At 40.0% G+C, this 19,658-nt stretch overlaps 1 protein-coding gene across 3 annotated transcripts in view; it reads right to left on the bottom strand.

Annotated features, from left to right (window-relative positions):
* cd276 (CD276 molecule) overlaps positions 1–19,658 on the bottom strand; it is a 105,028-nt gene that overhangs the window by 6,900 nt on the left and 78,470 nt on the right. For all 3 annotated transcript variants that reach the window (XR_001812523.3, XM_017466614.3, XM_017466615.3), the window contains exon 7: positions 13,013–13,050. Coding sequence is in view for 2 of the 3 variants with exons in the window: in XM_017466614.3 (XP_017322103.1) it covers positions 13,028–13,050 (23 nt within the window). In the remaining variant the exon portion in view is untranslated. The remainder of the gene's footprint in view (positions 1–13,012; positions 13,051–19,658) is intronic.

The raw sequence follows: 19,658 nt of genomic DNA, 5'->3' as shown, positions 1-19,658 counted from the left end.
ACACCCAAACCACATCCATATGAATAAGAGAGAAGAAGTCCTCATGAAAACACACTTTAGCTCCATCTCCTCAAGCCTTTGTGGCTTAGCAGGCCTCACAGTAATCCATCATACAAATGAACACAACACTGTATTTTCACACCTGCTTGCTCTCCCAGGACCCAAATCCCCTTTCAGGTCTCGCTCTGCATGGGAATGAATGAGATAGATTGCCAAGGAGAAGAGTTATCTAATGGGTAGGATCAACTACACATTTTGTGTCTGTGAGGCGCCAGTACATGGGAGAGAGAAACAGAGAGAGAGAAAGAAAAAAAGAAAGATTGATAAGCAAATTAGGGCACATTATCAGAATTTCAGAAGATGGATATCCAAGGAAGAGATGCAATTCTGGCCTTTATCCATGTCTTCACAGGGTAGCAGGTGAAGGAATAGTCGTGGGTGAGAACCAGGGCGGCTAAAAGTTCTTAAGTAAAACTGCACAAAATGACACGTCTAAATAAATACTCTAGATGCCCTGCGATTGGTCCCCTGCCTCATGCCCCGTGTCCCCTGGGATAGGCTCCAGTCTCCCTGTGACCCTGTGTAGGAAAAATGGATGGATGGATGGACGGATAAATACTCTAGAAACTCATATTTACTTAAAGTATGAAATTTTTTAAAAAGTACGCAGAAACATTTACAGAAGAAATAAACATCAGCCTCAAATGACAAAATGATTTTAGTTACTGATGGTAAATTAATGCCTCTTTTCACCAAGGAACCAAAGTATGTGGGGAAACATTAGCTAAGCTTTATTCCTAATCTCTCAAATGTTAGCTTGCATCATAATAACCCTAACCATACTTTAGTAGCTGAATGCTAAAATACTAGAATGTTTTCAATAATCAAGAAAAAATCTCGACAGTTCGAAGGCCATCATAGTTCTGACTGTCCTGTAAACAAATGAAACCAATGCTGACCCACGATCTAACAGCATTATTCCCATGACCCACTGGGCAGTGTGCAGGAAACCTCTTGGGGTTCTGGGTGGAGTATGGTTGCAAATCTGAAACTTATAGGAATTGATGGAATTCCTCGGCGCAGGAAACCTCACCCGGCCCGGACACTGAAAGGATTGACAGATCGATAGCTCTTTCTCGAGTCTGTGGGTGATGAATACTAATTCACAATAGCTGTCACAATATAAGCTCATTCACTCATCTTCAGAAACTGCTTTATCCTGGTCAGGGTACAGTAGCAGTGGATCCGGAGCCTATACCAGGAACACTCTGCATGAGGTGGGAATACACCCTGGATGGGACTCCATCACAAAGCACGATGCACACACACACACACATAAAGGACAATTTAGAGTAGCCATTCTACCTTCTGGAACATTCTTGGGAGGTAGGAGGAACCTGGAGAACCCAGAGGAACCCCATGCAGACATGCAGGAGAACATGTGAAACTCCATACAGACAGCAACCTGAGGAGGTCTGAACTGTGAGTCCCCGTGCACCACAATACAAACCAGCTCAATATATACAAAGCATGTGTAGCAGCACATAGACTACAGTGATGCGTATTCTGTCTCATTCTCGCTGGTAATTAGATCACCTCATCGGAGCTCTGCTGCTAGAAAGTCACCTTATGACTTTGCGAATATAGTGTATGAAAATGTAGTGAGTCGAAACTTTTGTAAGAAGTAAAAGTCAAAAGAAAAAAGATGAAAGAAAAATTCAACTAGATGCATATGCTTAAACAGCAGATGTACTGTCAGTACAGTGACTAACGTTGGGAACAAGTTCTCAAGCGACTTTCCGTGGCCTGCCGAATTTGTGGCTCCCAAGAAAAAAAATTAAACATTTCCGACAAATCAATGTGCCTCTATTCCTTTTTCCCTAAATGGTTAAACGTTGAAATCCACACATAACTACTCCTCTGTGGAGAAAATCCGACTGATGGAGAACTGAGCTGCCTCCATGCTGCTCCTTTAGCAAGAAACGAGTTGTGCTGACAGTTTCATTTGTGTGGCGCACGGAGGCCCGCACACTAATTTCCTCGGCCTATAGGAGATTGTTCCGTTAAAAGAAACACACCGGCACAATGGTCTCATTATAATGAGGCACTGTAAATCCAAACTGCATTCATTCTCCCCTTCATTTGCATTGAAATGGAAATGCCATATTTCATTCTCTTCCTCAGTAACCCTACAGTTATTTATATATTTACAGTACGGTGTAAAAGAGGGGGAGCGCGCTCCTGTGGCTCTGTTGACTGTAACGATAATGAACGATAGCGTTAATAATAATGAAATTCAAATGGGGTTGTGGGAGGGGAAATAATCGGCGAGACAAACGCACATCCCATATTGTGAACATTAGAGCTTCTGCCACTGAGAGGCCATAGATGCTGTGTTGCTTTAATATGTCCCAGTACAACGTGTTAGGATTACAGATGCACTCGCAATTAAGGGGTTGAATAATGCAGGTGAAAGTACAATATACTGCTGCATAAGTTCAATACCTACAATTACAATACTATAATGCGGTAACAATTCAATACGCTATACTTTCCAAACTTTCGATCGAGATCCATGGAAGAAATCCGTGTGTTTCTTAAAGCTCGAGCATCCTATCCTGGGTTGCTTTTTTGCTAAATAGCAAATAGTTTATTTCGTCTTTCTGTAGCCTAATTTAGATGAACTTATAAATATAAATTTGATAATACAAAACTGAAATTTGACATCATGTATTAATGCCTCTTAAGAGAATGCAATGGGAAGGGGTGCGGTGATTATTGCCAACAAATTCCACTTTCAGGTCCATTAGCATATCTAAAACAAACAAGGGTTGGTTGCACCAATAGGATTTATGCCTAGATGACTTCCGGGAATAAATTCAAAATTCATTTCAGAATTATTGCTAGGCAACTGGACACCATTGAAGCTAACCATCTGCATAGATCCATAACTATGAGCTAGCTAGCTCAAAGAATTCATTTCGGTTTGGCTGCTCATCAACCGTTATTGTTATTTATATCACAGCGATTTTGAATTCTCAAATCTGATTGGTCAGAAAGTGTTGAGTAACTTTCTACCACAGCAGATCAGACATTAATGTTGCTATAGTGACCGCGAATTCACAGGGACCTACAGTAAATGGCAGACAGTCTACATAATAAAGGTCTAATACTAATACTAAGCAGATTTTAACAAATGTGTTGATGTTTATCGAAGAAAAATATCTACTTGTTGATACGGGGTATAAATTTATTTCGTTGTAAAGAGATGATTATTAAACATTTAAGGAAAGAGTCTCCAGTTTGAAGTTTTCCGACACACGAAATTCTTTAATACGGAGGTCGTTGCGTTTTGGAAACCCCCGAAGCACGGGGAGAACAAGCAAACTCCACACACACAAGGCAGAGGCGAGATTTGATCCCCCAACCTCAGAGGTGCAAGGCCAGCCTAAACCACCGTGCCCCCCTTTAGTGTTCATATCAACGTTAAAATTATGCCAACCATTGTACTCTCCTTGTACAATATCATGTAAGCACAGTAGAATATTCGCTAATATCAGACTCCTCTGAATCCAAAATCATGAGAATTAACAAATCCTCAACTCGGAGTGTAGCAGAACACAGCCAACATGGCTATCAAACGTCACGTCTGGCCACGTGACAAAACAGAAAGGAAATCTTCCCTCGTCTCTACTATTATTTTGGATGATTTCACCCGCTCCACTTTCCTCCAAGGCCCTGTGGTGTTAATTATGTTGGCTCTCTCCCCTAGAGCAAGCGGAGCTGTGCGAGTGCATTAATCTTGATTCTCCACTTGACTACAAAGCCTCGTTTGAAGAGTCTCCTTTGGTAAGCCCCAAAGGCAGGGTGTGTATGCGAGAGAGAGAAGAAAGAGTCACAGCTCTGTGTTTTCTCCGATAAACGTGGGCAACTCACGAAGCATCCAAATCACCTGCGCTTTCCTGAGCGTCTACGGTTGCACGTTTTCTAATGAATTTTCCAAAGCGAAGCCGCTCTCGCCTGTAGCGCTGCCCGTGGTCTGTTTGCCAGGGTTTGTTGGTAATTTAGCTGCGTGAAGTTTGGCTGTTCTGTAGGGGTGGTGGGGGTGGGGCGGGTCGGGGCGGGGGTGGGGGGTGGGGGAGGGCAGTGTGAGCTGAATGCTTCTTCCACAACGGTACAATTCTGTACAATTCATTCAGAATTTTGAAGGGAGTAAATTACACATTCTGATTATACTCTTTACACTTCACATCTTAGACGTGCCCTTGCTCCCCAGTTACTCCCTGTGGCTCTAATTACAGCAGCGCACTTCTTTGAAAGGTTTGGCTCTCTTTGAAATTAACGCACTCAGTAAATGTGCGGTGATGCACTTCTGAAAGATCACAACCGAGCTAAGCATTCAAGGAATACATGAAAATGTACTGTTGTGACTTTGTATGTAAAGAACTCGTTAACTGACCTGACATTCAATATATGGTGGTAACTACAATTTCAAAGTCTGCAGTGAAGGCTTGTCCCAAAAAAATAAAAAAAAATAAAAAATAAATAAATAAAAAAGCACATGCAGTACCGGCTTGAATCAAAAACTAATATTCTTTATGGCATGTATAACAGAACAGAGAGCATTAATACGGCCTCTTACAGCTCACCCTCAAGCATTTTCTAAATTTCCAGTTTTCCTCAAGGCATTTTTGAATAGTTTATTCACTATAACACACACACACACACCCAAGTTGTCTTTGACATGAGCAACCTCACAGAGCCAGGTTACCCGGTTCAGTCCTGAGTTTTACTGTTACTGTTTGCGCAGTAAAACTTCCAATGTCCACGTGGGTTTCCTCTGGGTTCTCCAGTTTCTTCCCACCTCTCCCACGACCCTGTGTAGGATAAGCAATATTGAAAATGGATGGATGAATGGGGTGCAACTGTCATCATCAGCCACTAAAAACCTGATAGACACTGACTTAACATGGTTTTATGGTACGATTTACAGTAAAATTTTGGGCCTGATTTTGTTGTTGTAGACAAAAATCACACGCCATAAGAGTGAGAATTCTGCTGAGCTGAGAATGCATAATCTCACATGCTCACCAGTGGCCAATTTAGTGCCATTGTAACCAAAGACAGTTAATACAGTTCTTCCATGGATCTCGATCAAACACTCGAATTTTTGGCCACTGCTACAAAACCCGTCTAAAATCCACCAATAGGATTCCAGTAAACTTACAGATCAGCTACAACTACAGTAGTGGCAAAGATGTAACGTAAACCAAACATTCTAAAAGACAGAAAGAATCTGAAAAAATAAAAAAAAAATCTGAAAGAATCAAAAAAATCTGTTTATAAGAGCCCCTTTTATGGATCACGCCGATGAATGACGTATGCCGTATGTCGTAATCACAGGTCTATCGTTTCTATCTATAGATCCGGCCAAGATATTACTAGCATCATCTCATACAAGGTTCAAACTACAGTCTAAAACCGGCTTTAATAATTCGCATGCATGAACTTGTACGAATACATTGACAACAAAGGCAAAGTTATCTACCCTAACATTCACGCAGAAGACACTGACAGTGCGCTGGGTTGAAACTTATGAATATTCCCATTACAAAGAGCTAACACATGCGTCTTAGCATCTGCAAACATCACAATGCGCTAAATGATATGCATACACTTCTTTGATTAACTCCGTGTTTACAGTTCGTTTGGCACAACAGAACTCAGGTAATTGATTTCACAGGAAACGCTTGAAGCATTCATATGTACTATTTATGCATACGTTGCTCAAATGGAAAATAAACGGCCAACGCAGAGCCGTCTGAGACGTTGACGCAAACAACGAATTAGTCAAATGACACTTATAGGCATTTACATATACACACAGAGCTCACGGTAGTACATATTTACATCATTTGCAAAGACAATGCATTTGAAAAGAGAACAAATATACAAACCATAGACAACAAGCTAAGAGTAAAAAATTTCGTTAAAAAAAAGGAAAAAAGAATGGCACTCCGGTTTCCTTCCCCAGTCCAAATACATGCATGGTAGGCTGACTGGCATGTCCAAAGAGTCCGTAGTGTATGAATAGGTGTGTGAATGTGTGTGTGATTGTGTGCCCTGCGATGGATTGGCACCCTGTCCAGGGTGTACCCCGCCTTGTGCCCGATGCTCCCTGGGATAGGCTCCAGGTTCCCCCGTGACCCTGAAAAGGATAAGCGGTATAGAAAATGGATGGATGGATGGAAAAAGAATGGCCCATTTCTCCCAAAAGCTCATAGGAAGTGCTTTCAGTGCTACTGTGAATATATCTGTGTGAGTCCCAGCATGAGCAGATATTTTGCCATGCTAACACTGAGAGTCTGCTGAAAGAGTGATGGAAAAATAATTAAACAGAGGTGATAGTTAATACATCAACTTGGTGTAAAGCTGGACTTTTTTTTTATTTTAAATCGGGGCATGATGACATAATTGCGCCTCTAAAAGGGCGTACGCCATTTACGTCCAAGAACTCCTGCCAAACTAGACCCAAAAGTTCTGACTCTGACTTTTTTTTTTTTTTTTTTTTTACTATTCTGCCTCAATATTGACGTTTTTAACAAAAACTTTCAAAAATCTTACACTATACAACTTGAAAGAGATTAAATGCAAATAAACAAATGCATTAACTACTAACAGAGGTCTAATAATAGACGTGTACTAGAGATCCTAATTTATGTAACATTTAATACTGAAGTAATGTTATATGTCACTTAATGTTATCTGCTATATAAAAAATAAATAATAATATAAAAAAAATAATAAAGCTGAAAGCATGTCCTAAGATATCGGGTCTTACAGTTATCACACCATGAATTTTTCATATCATTCCAGTCCCAGTGGTCCCTCTCTTCTCGCTCATCAGCATTATGACTAATCTATAGTTCTTGATTGAGTCTTACAGCAGCTGCTTTTCAATTTTGTTTTCCTCACAGCTAAGGGAAGCAGTCAAGGGATCGTGCAGTGAGCTAGATTGTGAGATGAGCGAAACCAAACTCCAGGCGTGTTCATTAGTTGTCATTGATCACCTGTCTTCCTCTCATCCATCCATCCCTCCCTGCTCTGCCCTTCCACTCGACCTCCCTCCTCTCAACCTATAGGGATTGCATGCCAGAGAAATTATTCACAACTGAAGAAATGTAAAGTCGGTCGGTCTTTTTCAGCGTATTCATCAACAACTCCTGTCCAATTCCTTTCGGCTTTACGAAAGGCATACCTCACAAACTGAATATGTTCTGAGCCCTTAGCAGTTTGAAGGGAAAACATCCATCATTTACAAAGGCATTAATAGCAAATGCATATATCCATATGAGACTAATTAGGGTTTTGAAAAACCAACCTAGCTCTTGATTCTAGTTATTCCACTTCATATATTTACAATGAGTGTGGAGGGGGAAAAAAAACACAGAAAAGCTCAACATCCATATCTAGCTTGGTCAAAATATAAATATAACGCATTATAAGAATTTCCTGATTTAAGATATACCGTGAAATTTACAGCAGTTTTGAATAGTGAGGTCAGGTATCGATCTAAAGATCTTAATATTTGGAAATTTTGTGTTCCACATGAAACTTGATGCACAGTTTGCCAATTATTATTATTATTATTATTATTATTATTATTATTATTAAAGGAGCAGGAAATATGTGTGCTGACAGAAATTATCCCCACAACATGATGCTACCACCACCATGCTTCGCAGTGAGGATGGTGTTCTCAGGGTAATGTGTGGGGTTGAAGCATAGCAAATATAGCACTTTGTGCCAAATCTTCTGGCATATGTCTCTTATCAGATTTGCTAATCTAGAGTCTGCTATTTTTGGCCATCATTGTTGGCAAAATTGTTCAAGCTCACTCAGACTGGATGGAGACCATTGGGCTCTAGTCTTGCCACAGACTCTCAATCAGATTGAGGTCTGGGCCATTCTAACAGGTTCTCACGGGTGGTTTTGCTAAGTATGCTAAGGCCGTTGTCCTGTTGGAAGGTGAACCTCTGCCTCAGAATCGAGTCTCTTGCAGACTGCAATAGGTTTTCTTCTGGGATTGCCCTGTATTTGGTTCATCCATTTTGCCCTCAACCCTGACCAGTTTCTCGGTAAAAGAGAATGTAAAGTGAAAAGTTGAATCAACTACGTTACTTGGCATGCGGTGCAGAGAGCAGACCAGCTTAAACACCTCTTGCAGACAGAACCACGGTTTGGTGGAAGCAAGCCCCATACTACCCTTTTCAATAGCACCAGGGGTCAGTTCTCTGGACTGCTCCAGGGCTCGAAAATAGATCTACCGTTTATGCCCATTCGACATTCACCTGACTCTTTGCCTTTCCATTTTTGAGCAATGCTTCACCCTTCCGATGTGTTTGCTTGGTCTCTGTTTGATAAAGCATTCAACCCCTACCTGCATTCTCCCATCTGCAGTTCATGACACCACATTATTCTGGGGGAAAATTCGACCAACATCATGCTTAAGACATCACCAAAAACACTGTAAGCACTGTAGTTAAGACATTTATTAGCATAATCAGGAGTAATTGAATGAATTAATCACGACATTAACCACATTTTCTTCCAATTTACTACATTTTTTAAAAAAAGTGATTATTTTCCCAGCTTTGGAATTTTACCTTAATTGCTTGACTTGAACAAGACGAGAAATAATAAAGCCATTCCACACTGCATTTTTAAAATACCTTGTTCTGCTCAAGTAGATTTGAGTTCTTATTCATGATTTTGAACTTATAACATATACAACTGTGTGTTAATTACCAATTTTTATTTATTTATTTATTTATTTATTTACAATTTTTTCTCTCACTCTCCCATCACTACTGTCCTTCCTAAAACAGCTACATCTAGAAGCATCTTGGAACGGCGAGAGATATTTTAATAACGACAGTCGCGCAGTTAAGGCAGACTTATAGGGTGAAACTGCAGCAATATTTCAGAGCAACGTTCAGATTGTGGACGAGAGGGCAGTTATGTGCCACTAATTGTCCCTGTAGGCCTTCTCTGCTGAAGTGGATTAATATTAGCAACATTATAATTCATAGGATGTCCACAGCCACTGAAGTGGATGGGTACTGCCCTCTAATCTTAAATGGAGTCATGGAATTATGGCAGTATGTATATGAAGAAAGAGCGCCTATCCAAAGTATGATGAATATAGGAACACACGCTGTATTCATCATGAAAATAGCACTTCAAAGTGTGCATCACATATCACTATAGTGCATCAGTATAAAAATAAATAAATAAATAAATAAATGCAGAATACAGATGAATGTGCGGGGGGTTATCACTTGCAGCCCTTATTGAAAATTTGATGCGAGAGAAATGTATAAATCACGGAAAACGTCTAAATCACCATCACACATCATTACGGTCCTCGACGCTGACTTTGAATAATGAAATCTGCTTCTGTTATTAAATAAGATAAGCGGCATCGCTGCATTAATTAAGCAATCGATACGGAAACTGTCACACAAAAACAACAACGATTGATCGGTTGTGATTCAGCAAAGTTGCGAAGTTTGTTTGCCAACTTTGGCCGTTCTACTTAAGTGACTCTAAGGTTATTAAATCTCTAGGCGCTGTAAACAAGAAACCGCTGTGCACATGCACAAACACATAGCACTGCGCTTATGTAGAAATAACGATCCGGAGAAAACAGCTTTAGTGAAAACTGAAGTGGCAAATCAAAAATACAACTGAAGGACTAACAGCATGACTTCGGCTACAGATTATTTTGGCCTGAAAACCAGGTCTGAGGAAGCAAACAAGCCACTATGCTATAACACTCAGAAACTGCTTTGCTGTTGTTACTCGCATGGGTAAAATGAACTGTCTAGGTCTGCAATTATCGCTTTTTTTAAACTCCGCTCCAGCATTCCCATCTCTCTCTCTCACTCTCTCTCTCCTTTGCTCACACTTTTTCTCCCTAACTAGTGCCTCTCAAGCACAAACATCTGTTCCTCTACAGCTAGAGGTGAGGCTTGTTTGCAGAAGTGGATGATTTTTTTGAGCTTCATCATTATCTATTTCTCCCGCTGGTGTTTTTGTGTTGCAGCAAATGTGAACAAGAGGAAATGAGAGTATTAGTGTACAGCCAATATGTATGTTAGCCATTACTCACAAGGTATATATGCCCTCCACTAATATTGGCACCCTTGGTAAATATGAGCACAGAAGGCGGTGAAAAATTGTCTTTATTGTTTAAACTTTTGATCTCTTGTTAGAAAACATTCACAAAAACACTCTGCTCTCATGGATATCAAGCAACTGCAAAGAAAATACAAGTTTATGAAAGAAATGATAAATTCTTTAAATATAGGTTTGCAACAATTATTTCGGCACGCTTTTAGTCAGTACTTTGTGCTATGTCACTTTGCCAAGATAACAGCTCTGAGTTTTCTCCTGTAATGCCTGATGAGGTTGGAGAATACATGGCAAGTGATCTGAGACCGATCCTCCATACAGAATCTCTCCAGATGCTTCAAAGAGGACACTATCACCTGAATACTAACTGTTTGTCCCACACACCTGTTCCGTTTCCAGTCTTAATCACCTGTGTTATATAAACCCTGACTCCTGATAAACTTTTGTTTAGTCTTGAACCTGAAATTTGACTTTCAAATTTCAAAAAACCCCATAAATATTTCAATATACCAGTTATGAAATCATTGCTTAATAAACTTGACACATGCCAATTTCCAAGCTATATCTCAATATCAGATCCTAGATCTGAGAAAAGCTCGTACCTCAGCAGCTAATCCCATACGTGCTTGTGAAACTAAACTATTTCATTGCTGGTTAAAGAAGTAAATGGCTCACTACAGGCCTGTGATCAGGGTTGTGTCTCTCTGCTTGTATTACTTGATACATAAGTAAAGTTTAGTCTTCTGTAAGTCTGAGTTCAAGGCCCACTGCTCATATAAGTAATATAACCAGAATAGTGTCTTTTCAATCAGAAATATTGTCACCTATAATAATGCCTTGCTTGGATGTTCCAGTACATTCCTAAACAAGATCCAATTCAACCAGAATGCAGAGCCCTTACTACAACCAGATGGTTTGACCATATTAACCATATTTTATCTACATTATAGTCCTGGAATAGGATTTGGATCGCCTGTAACCTAGGCTAAGATAAAGCAGCTACTGATGATGAATGAATGCTACATGGGCTACCAGTAAAAGATGGATTATAAAATACCACCAATGACTTACAAAGCACTGATTGGTCTCACCCCACAATAATCCACCATGTCTGCTTCATACAAAAGCAGTGACAGTTCTTTATCAGCCTTTAGAATAATGAAAACGCTACAGCAGGAGACAGAGGCCCTCCAGCTATGGAATAGCCATCCTGTTAATGTTCAGGACTCAGACAGTCTCAATCTTTATGTCCAAGTTGAAAGCCTATTTGTTTAGTCAGGCATTTTGTTAAATAGCCCTCCTCTTAGTTAAACGTAGATCTGACGGTTAATGGACATAGAGAGTTTTGGTAAACTGGGATGTATTCTACATCATTTGTAAGGCACTTTAAAGCATCTGATGCATTAATAAACGGATATTAGAACTGCATTTGTAGTATATGACTAGTGAGTTTTATTTGTCCCTAAAAGCATGTTTGCACTCAGGATGGCTGAACATCTTAAAAACGATCCATGCAAGACAATAATCTAATTCATTTCCTGTTATCTAAACAATGCCAGTGCTTTGTCTGGAAAAAAAAAAAAAAAAAAAAGATTTAATTTCCCTGGGCATCACACTGGCATAGATTTTGAAACAGAAAAGAAAAAGAAAAAAAAAAAGGAGCAGCACCCTCAAAGGAGACAGATTTGCTCATTTGGTGTTTTTTTGTAATTAAGACACAAGAGACGAGGTTTAAAAATAGTTTGACTTGTTGATGTCAGTGCAGTCAATCAGCCTCCTACGTGTCAGGGAAAAAGAAACATGGTGGTTCATTCCACAGGCTTGGCAACCAGCGGTCGCCCTCTCACTGTCACACACATGTAGACGCACACACAAAGACACACACACACACCCCTGATTATTATATTAACACCTGTGCGAGAGTCTATAATGATGCAAAGCTTCAGTGATTAATGGTAACTATGCTCAGTTCTGCAAGTGCTTCGGCGGCGCTCTCTAATGGCAGCACGTCGAAATGAATTTGTCATGGTAACCATTGACCTGTCTGCATTTGTCCGGAATTAAAACATCAAGACTGCCTGATCACTGCCGCGTCCTTCACGGAATTAAGAGGACAACGGGACGTTCAAGCTGACCTCGTTCCACAGCACTACACAAAAAAATCAAATCAAATCTATTGTGTCAATTAGACTACAGCTTTACTTTAAAACGGATGCAAACTACAAAAGAAAACAAATGTAGCCCTCGTTCAAGAATTATACACCCGCCATCCACGTTATTAGGAATACACCCGAGCGGTCACTTTAACAATTATCCAATCAGCCAATCATGTAGCAGTAGCAGTGTAATGTATAAACGCATGGAGATACAGGACAAGAGGTTCAAACATCAATCAAACATCAGAATAGGGGAAACAAAACCTGATCTCAGTGACTCTGATCGTGTCGTGGATGTTGGTGCCGGACGTACTGGTTTGAGTAATTCAGAAACTTTATGTATGGAGTTTAATAATGTTCTCCCAGTGTCCATGTGGGTTTCCTCTAGGTTCTCCGGTTTCAAACATGCACGCAGACACGGGGAGAACATTTGAAATGGTGAGGAAACAATGAACCAAATGGTGAGGTGAAAGCAGATATGCAGATGTACTGTAACACAATGCATATATTCTCAGATATTAACTATCAAATGAGTAAGATTTTGCATTATATGCTATTAATAGAGTTCTTGGTAGTGGATGGAGACTTTTGGACTTTAATGTATGTTATAATACGTAAAGTTGAGCTGTTATGGGAACTATAGTGCAAAAAAGGCTTACCTGTGCTCTTTGCCTTTAGCTCTTTAGAGGTGTTGCAGCTGAAAAAGAGAGCAAATGGAAAACTTCAGCGTCAGCCATCAGGGGACACACACACACACACACACACACACTTGCACACACTCGATAGACTCGCACACACTCGCACACACTCGATAGACTCGCACACACTCACACACACACTCATGCACACACAGACAAGGTTATCAACACAAGGTCAAGAGTTGTACTAGGTTTGGGATGCCGTACTGAACTTTCTCCGGTCCAAACACCGAACTGCAATAGATACAGAACGGCAGTACAAAGTGAAGTATGGAGTATTGTACTGCTCTCTTGCGCACACAAAGTTACACTCAGCTATGCTCTCAGGTCAATAAGACTTTTATTAATAACCCAGCGGCTGGTTTGTGAAGTAAACCTGCTTTAAATAACTATGGTGAATGGTCTGCACTTATATAGCGCATTACACTGTGTCTCATTCACCCACACACACCGTTGGTAGCAGACCTGCCACGCAAGGTGCTCACTTGATATCGGGAGCAACTTGGGGTTCAGCATCTTACCCAAGGACACTTCAGCGTGTGGAGTCACGTGGGGCAGGAATCGAACCGCCAACACTACGAGCCACGGACAACCCGCTCTACCACCTGAGCCACAGCCGCCCTAAGTATCTAGAACACTTCATCACTTTCTAGAAGTGTGTTTTCGTGACTAGAAATAGACATCGCTAATTTTGTACACGTCGCTAATTTTGCACCCAGAAGTCATGTGATGAACTACACTTCAGCTCCGTTGGTATTTCCGAATAATTCCGATATTGAAATGATTATCGAGGCAGCATTTGTTTGTTTTTTTTTTGTTTTGTTTTTTAAAGTCTGAACACTTTTCATAAGTTCAGTATCTTTTGAATTCTAGCCATGGTGCTGAAGAGTCATTAACACTTCTATTAGTTTCAAATGGGAGTTGATGACTGGCACATTTTCCCTGATGAACTACTCCAGTTCGTAAGGGATTCATTCCTGAGGAAATCATTTAAGTTGCACGTCATTAAGAAGCACACGTACTTCAGGTGAAGTGTCTTAATATTGGGAGATCATAAGTTCAAATCCATGGCTCTCCTGTACTGGTAGGGAAGACGTGATGGATTTACATGCCTATGAGAAAGGACGCACGGTAGATTTCACTGTCCCTGATTGGAAGCCAACATGACATAGGAGGAAGCAAGAATTGGATAAGAATTGGCAGTTAATTAATTAGAAGAAATTGGGTAAAATCCCCAAAGAAAGGCGAGAGAAATAAAATAAACAGCATGTGGTAACAATGCTAATTGGCACTATCTTCCAGTGATCATGCATAAACTGAAATATCATGAGATGGCGAAAATGATACAAAGAAAAAAAACCCTGATTTTTGGTGCCTTATGTTCCACCACAATGACAACTAATCATCAAAAAAAGTGTTTGTTTTTTTTCCTAATAAAACAATCACACTGACTGAAATGTAGCTAGCTATGTAGCTTTTATTTTTTTTGCACATTTGCCTCACACCCCTGGAGTTGAGTGTGGAATTTGCATGTTCTCCCCATGCTTCGGGGGATTCCTCCGGGTACTTCGGTTTCCTCCCCCAGTCTAAAGACATGCGATGTAGTCTGATGGGCATTTCCAAATTGTCTGTAGTGTGTGAGAGTGTGTGTGATTGTGCCCTGCGATAGGTTGGCACCCTGTCCAGTTTGTCCCCCACCGTGTGCCCCGGGTTCCCTGGGCAAGGCTCCAGACTCCCCTGTCACCCTATGTAGGATAAGTAGTATGGAAAATGGATGGATGGATGGATGCTAGACAATCTTTCCAAAACAAGGAATATGACATGATATGGAAACTGTCACTAATCTATATAAGTCTAATGCTATCACAACATGCACTCACCTCACATTCAGTCGAGTAAAAAACGACGATGCCAGTCGGACTGAAATAACACCTTTATATGTGCTGAGAGAAAACGATGAGAGTGTGGCTACATTAAGGTCATTCTCATTTTCCATACATCTAACTAGTCATACTATTGAGTTAAATTATCTTAGTTGCCATTTTCAGCCTATGTAATTGGACTCACAAGTTAGCCTAGCTTAGGTTAGCATGGCTTAATTGAGAATACTGATTCAGGTGCTGTAATGGTTTGAATTTTAGCGATTTCCTTTCTGAACATTCCTGAAAATGAAGTATATTGTTTAAATATATACGTACTTGTCAATCTATAAACACTATCGACACATCGTTTTGGCTTTGTGTACTTGGACACAGATTTATTCTATGTGCACTTTAATGAAAATATGTACATAAATGCGTTCGAGGAAAATGTTCCCAGCCAAATCTCAGTGTACACTTATTTATGCGGCTGATGTTGTATGTATTTATTGATCTCATCGCTCTGCTGTTTTCCACTAGCTTTACTACGCTTGTTAAAGCAGGTTAAAGAGGTTAACGGTTTATTTAATTACCACGGACGCTGAGAGAGAGAGAGAGAAAGAGAGAGAGAGAGTGTGTGTGTGTGTGTGTGTGAGACCCAGCGTAGTGTGGTTCCATGTTGAAAACGCTGATTGAAAGCGAGGAGACGGTGAGGTGTGTCAGAGCTCCCGAGAGGCTTTTAGCCAGGAGTTACAATAGCATGGATGGCACAACAGCACAGAATGGCGTGAAAATTTATCTAACAATATAGACGAGGGAAGGGAACAGGGATGACACACTGTTCCCAAGTGTGTGTGAGTTTGAGAGGAAGAGATAAAGGCAAATAATGGGAGAGAGAGAGAGAGAGAGAGAGAGAGAGAGAGAGAGAGAGAGAGAGAGAGAGAGAGAGAGAGAGAGAGAGAGAGAGAGAGAGAGAGAGAGAGAGAGAGAGAGAGAGAGAGAGAGAGAGAGAGAGAGAGAGAGAATGATACAGAGAAGAGTTAGTACAAGGGGCAAAGTGAGACTGATGAAGAGACGACGAGGACAGACAGAGTGTAAACCTCTGAGCAGGTGTGTGTAGTAGGTGAAAAAAAAAAAGATTGACAGGCAGCGTTCTTGAGGTCATGTCGTGTTATTAGTCAAAGGAAATATACAGTCCCCTCTGAAATGATTGGAACGGCAAGACCGATTCATATGTTTGTGCTGTACACAAAAGACATTTGGAAGTTTTTTTTTCAGCTTTTATTTTCTGCTGTTTACATCCAGATGTGTTAAACAACATAAAACATAGAACCTTTTGTATCAGCCCACCCAATTTGTTGGTGAGCAAAAGTACACGAACAGATTAAAGCAAATAACACTTAATATTTGGTCGCATATCGCTTGCTTGCATTAACTGCATCAAGCCTGCGACTCATTGACATCACCACAACTGTTGGTTTCTTTTTTTGTGTTGCTTTTCCAGCCTCTTGACCTTAACCTTCTGATCTTTTGTTAAAAAAAAAAAATCACAAAAATACTCTGCTCTCATGGATATCAAACAATTGCAAACAAAACACAGGTTTATAAAAAATATATCTTTGTTAAATATGTGTGCGACAATTATTGGCACCCTTTTAGTCAGTACTTTGTGCTACCTCCCTTTACCAAGATAACAGCTCTGAGTCTTCTCCTGTAATGCCTGATGAGGTTGGAGAATACATGGCAAGGGATCTGAGACCGTTCCTCCATACAGAATCTCTCCAGATCCTTCACATTTCGAGGTCCACGCTGGTGGACTCTCCTCTTCAGTTCACCCCACAGGTTTTCTATGGGGTTCAGGTCAGGGGACTGGGATGGCCATGGCAGGACCTTGATTTTGTGGTCAGTAAACCATTTTTGTGTTGATTTTGATGTATGTTTTGGATCATTGTCCTGCTGGAAGATCCAACCACGGCCCATTTGAAGCTTTCTGGCAGAGGCAGTCAGGTTTTCATTTAATATCTGTTGATATTTGATAGAGTCCATGATGCCGTGTATCCTAACAAAATGTCCAGGTCCTCTGGCAGAAAAACAGCTCCAAAACATTAAAGATCCACCTCCATATTTAACCGTGGACATGAGGGACTTTTCCATATGGCCACCTCTCTGTGTGCACCAAAACCACCTCTGGTGTTTATCGCCAAAAAGCTCCATTTTGGTTTCATCTGACCGTAGAACCCGATCCCGTTTGAAGTTCCAGTAGTGTCTGGCAAACTGAAGATGCTCGAGTTCGTTTTTGGATGAGAGTAGAGGCTTTTTTCTTGAAACCCTTCCAAACAACTCGTGGTGATGTAGGTGACTTCAGATTGTAGTTTTGGAGACTTTCTGACCCCAAGACACAACTAACTTCTGCAATTCTCCAGCTGTGATCCTTGGAGATGTTTTTGGCCACTCGAACCGTCCTCTTCACAGTGCGTTGAGACAATACAGACATGTGTCCTCTTCCAGGTTGCTTCATAACATTTCCAGTTGATTGGAACTTTTTAATTATTGCCCTGATGGTGGAAATGGGCATTTTCAATGCTTTTTCCAATATTAATGGAGGCCACTGTATGTACTATTTCCTCAAGTTAAGTATGCATATTCATTTTATTTTTCAATATTTTCTGACAATCGTATTCGCCGCCAAGGAGTCATCACTATTAAATATTGTGTTTGGTGACTCATACTAAATAATAGACAGCCCTCATAAAACACAATATGAAAACGAGAAATGTATTATTCTCGACTAAAAACCAATCCGTCTACATTTTTATTTTCAAACATTTACAGCACTAAAAACCTTCAAATAACAAATAATATTCTGATCCCTCTGCAGATTTGTCTTTCCAGATTCTTCTCAGATTTTGATTGCTTGCAGAGAAAATAAAGGGAAAAAAAGAAGAAGAAGGAAAACAGGGTGCACGCAGTAGCAGCTCTTTTTCACTCAGTTATTCAGACTATTATTGGAGCAATGGAAAGGTCAGATACATGTGGAGTGTGTGTGGGATCGCAGTCCTCACGCTTTGACCTATGAGTCAGATGGTCAGCGACACTCACCTGCTGAGATTATTTGATTTTTTTTCTCTTCCACATTGTTTTTTTCTAAAAGCATTTGTGTGTTAGAATTAGAGTTAACACTGAGAGAAAAGCATGTGACGGATTTAGCTTAAAGTAATGAATTTTTGTAAACCTTTCCTGTATGGTTTTAAACAAACAAACAAAACTATTTTATTAAATAAGTATAAGAATATATTTTTTTAAGCCAGCACATTTAGTTCTCCTTATTCCATTATTAGCAATATAAAGACTATTCACACTTTATTTCACTTTATTATTCTTAGGGGGAAATATATATATATATATATATATATATATATATATATATATATATATATATATATATATATATATCCTGAATATACTCCCTATACTACAAATGTTAAAACACTTTTGACATAAATAGAACAGAAGTGTTAATTAAACGACTTAATATCTTCTACAGTGTGATCTCCACTAGGTGGCAGCACTTCAAGATCTTGATTTTCTCTCTCATCTAGACCGTATGAATGTAACTCCTTTCCACTAGAGCTCATAACACTATTATTTGTCCCCACACACACACACTAACACACACGTACGCCCACCCCACTCTTCACTGTATTCCCTGTTAGAAGTCACCTTAACTTGATTGGGGCCTTTACAGTGGGAGTGCAATAGCGAGAGTGATAAGCCACAGCACTTAGCACTTTAATACCACGGTGATAAAAGTCGTCCATTCATAATTCACCCCGAAGCAAGACTACAGGAAAAAGAGACGTGACTCTAGTAGTAGAAGAAAGAGACTTTTCGGTTTTTCGGTGTAAAGAAATTACCGGGTGGATCTCGACCCATGCTGAGCATTTTATTAGACATCAAATGCCTCAGTCCTTATCTTGGAAGGGTTTTTTGGGGGTAATAGATAGGAATGGGTATTAGAATTATTTTAAAAGTCACAAAAGGCTAGGCAAGCCTAATTCTGCTGGACCAACGTTGACTGCTGAACATTTTAGGCATGATTTATACATATACGTGTATGCGATGTAAATAGTGGGGCAATTTATGCTGCATTTGACTAAAATTTGTAACTTTCTTTGAGAAAAAACAAAAACAAACCCTCAGCTTGGAATTCCTATTGGAAAACTCGGAGGGGTTAAGTGAGTGATGTCAGAAGAACATGGCTGCTCACAGCATGAACGGTAAACGAATTAACACCTTTGTTTACTGTTATGCCGTATATGTGACTATTTGCTTTAGCGCAATCAACATACAGACGTGTTAGCTTGTAAATCTATAACACTGACTGTACAGTTCACTATTTTGAGGAGGAACATATACATCACTCATCACAGTTAGCTGTCCAGCTAGTTGCTAACCGAATGCAAATATGAAGGCGTCCATGTCTTTTCTCACGTCGTAGCTCTGACTCTCAGAAGAATAACGAAAATGACGTTATTCTGAACAGACTTCCTTTGTTCTTAATACAAAGTCCCATGATCTTCGCAGTGTATTTATCAAATTAGAGCTGTGTCTCAAATCTAATTCAATTCTAGACAGTTTCTGAGTATGAACACTATCCCTAACACAAACCCTATTGTGATTCGTGCTTGAATGTCAAAAACTCTCATGTAGCCTTCATCCATCCATCTTTTACCGCTTACTCCTTTTCA

The sequence above is a fragment of the Ictalurus punctatus genome, chromosome 4 (assembly GCF_001660625.3).
Source record: "Ictalurus punctatus breed USDA103 chromosome 4, Coco_2.0, whole genome shotgun sequence".
Taxonomy (NCBI): domain Eukaryota; kingdom Metazoa; phylum Chordata; class Actinopteri; order Siluriformes; family Ictaluridae; genus Ictalurus; species Ictalurus punctatus.
Note: the sequence above shows the minus strand (reverse complement) of the source record. Positions and strands in the feature narration are given on the sequence as shown.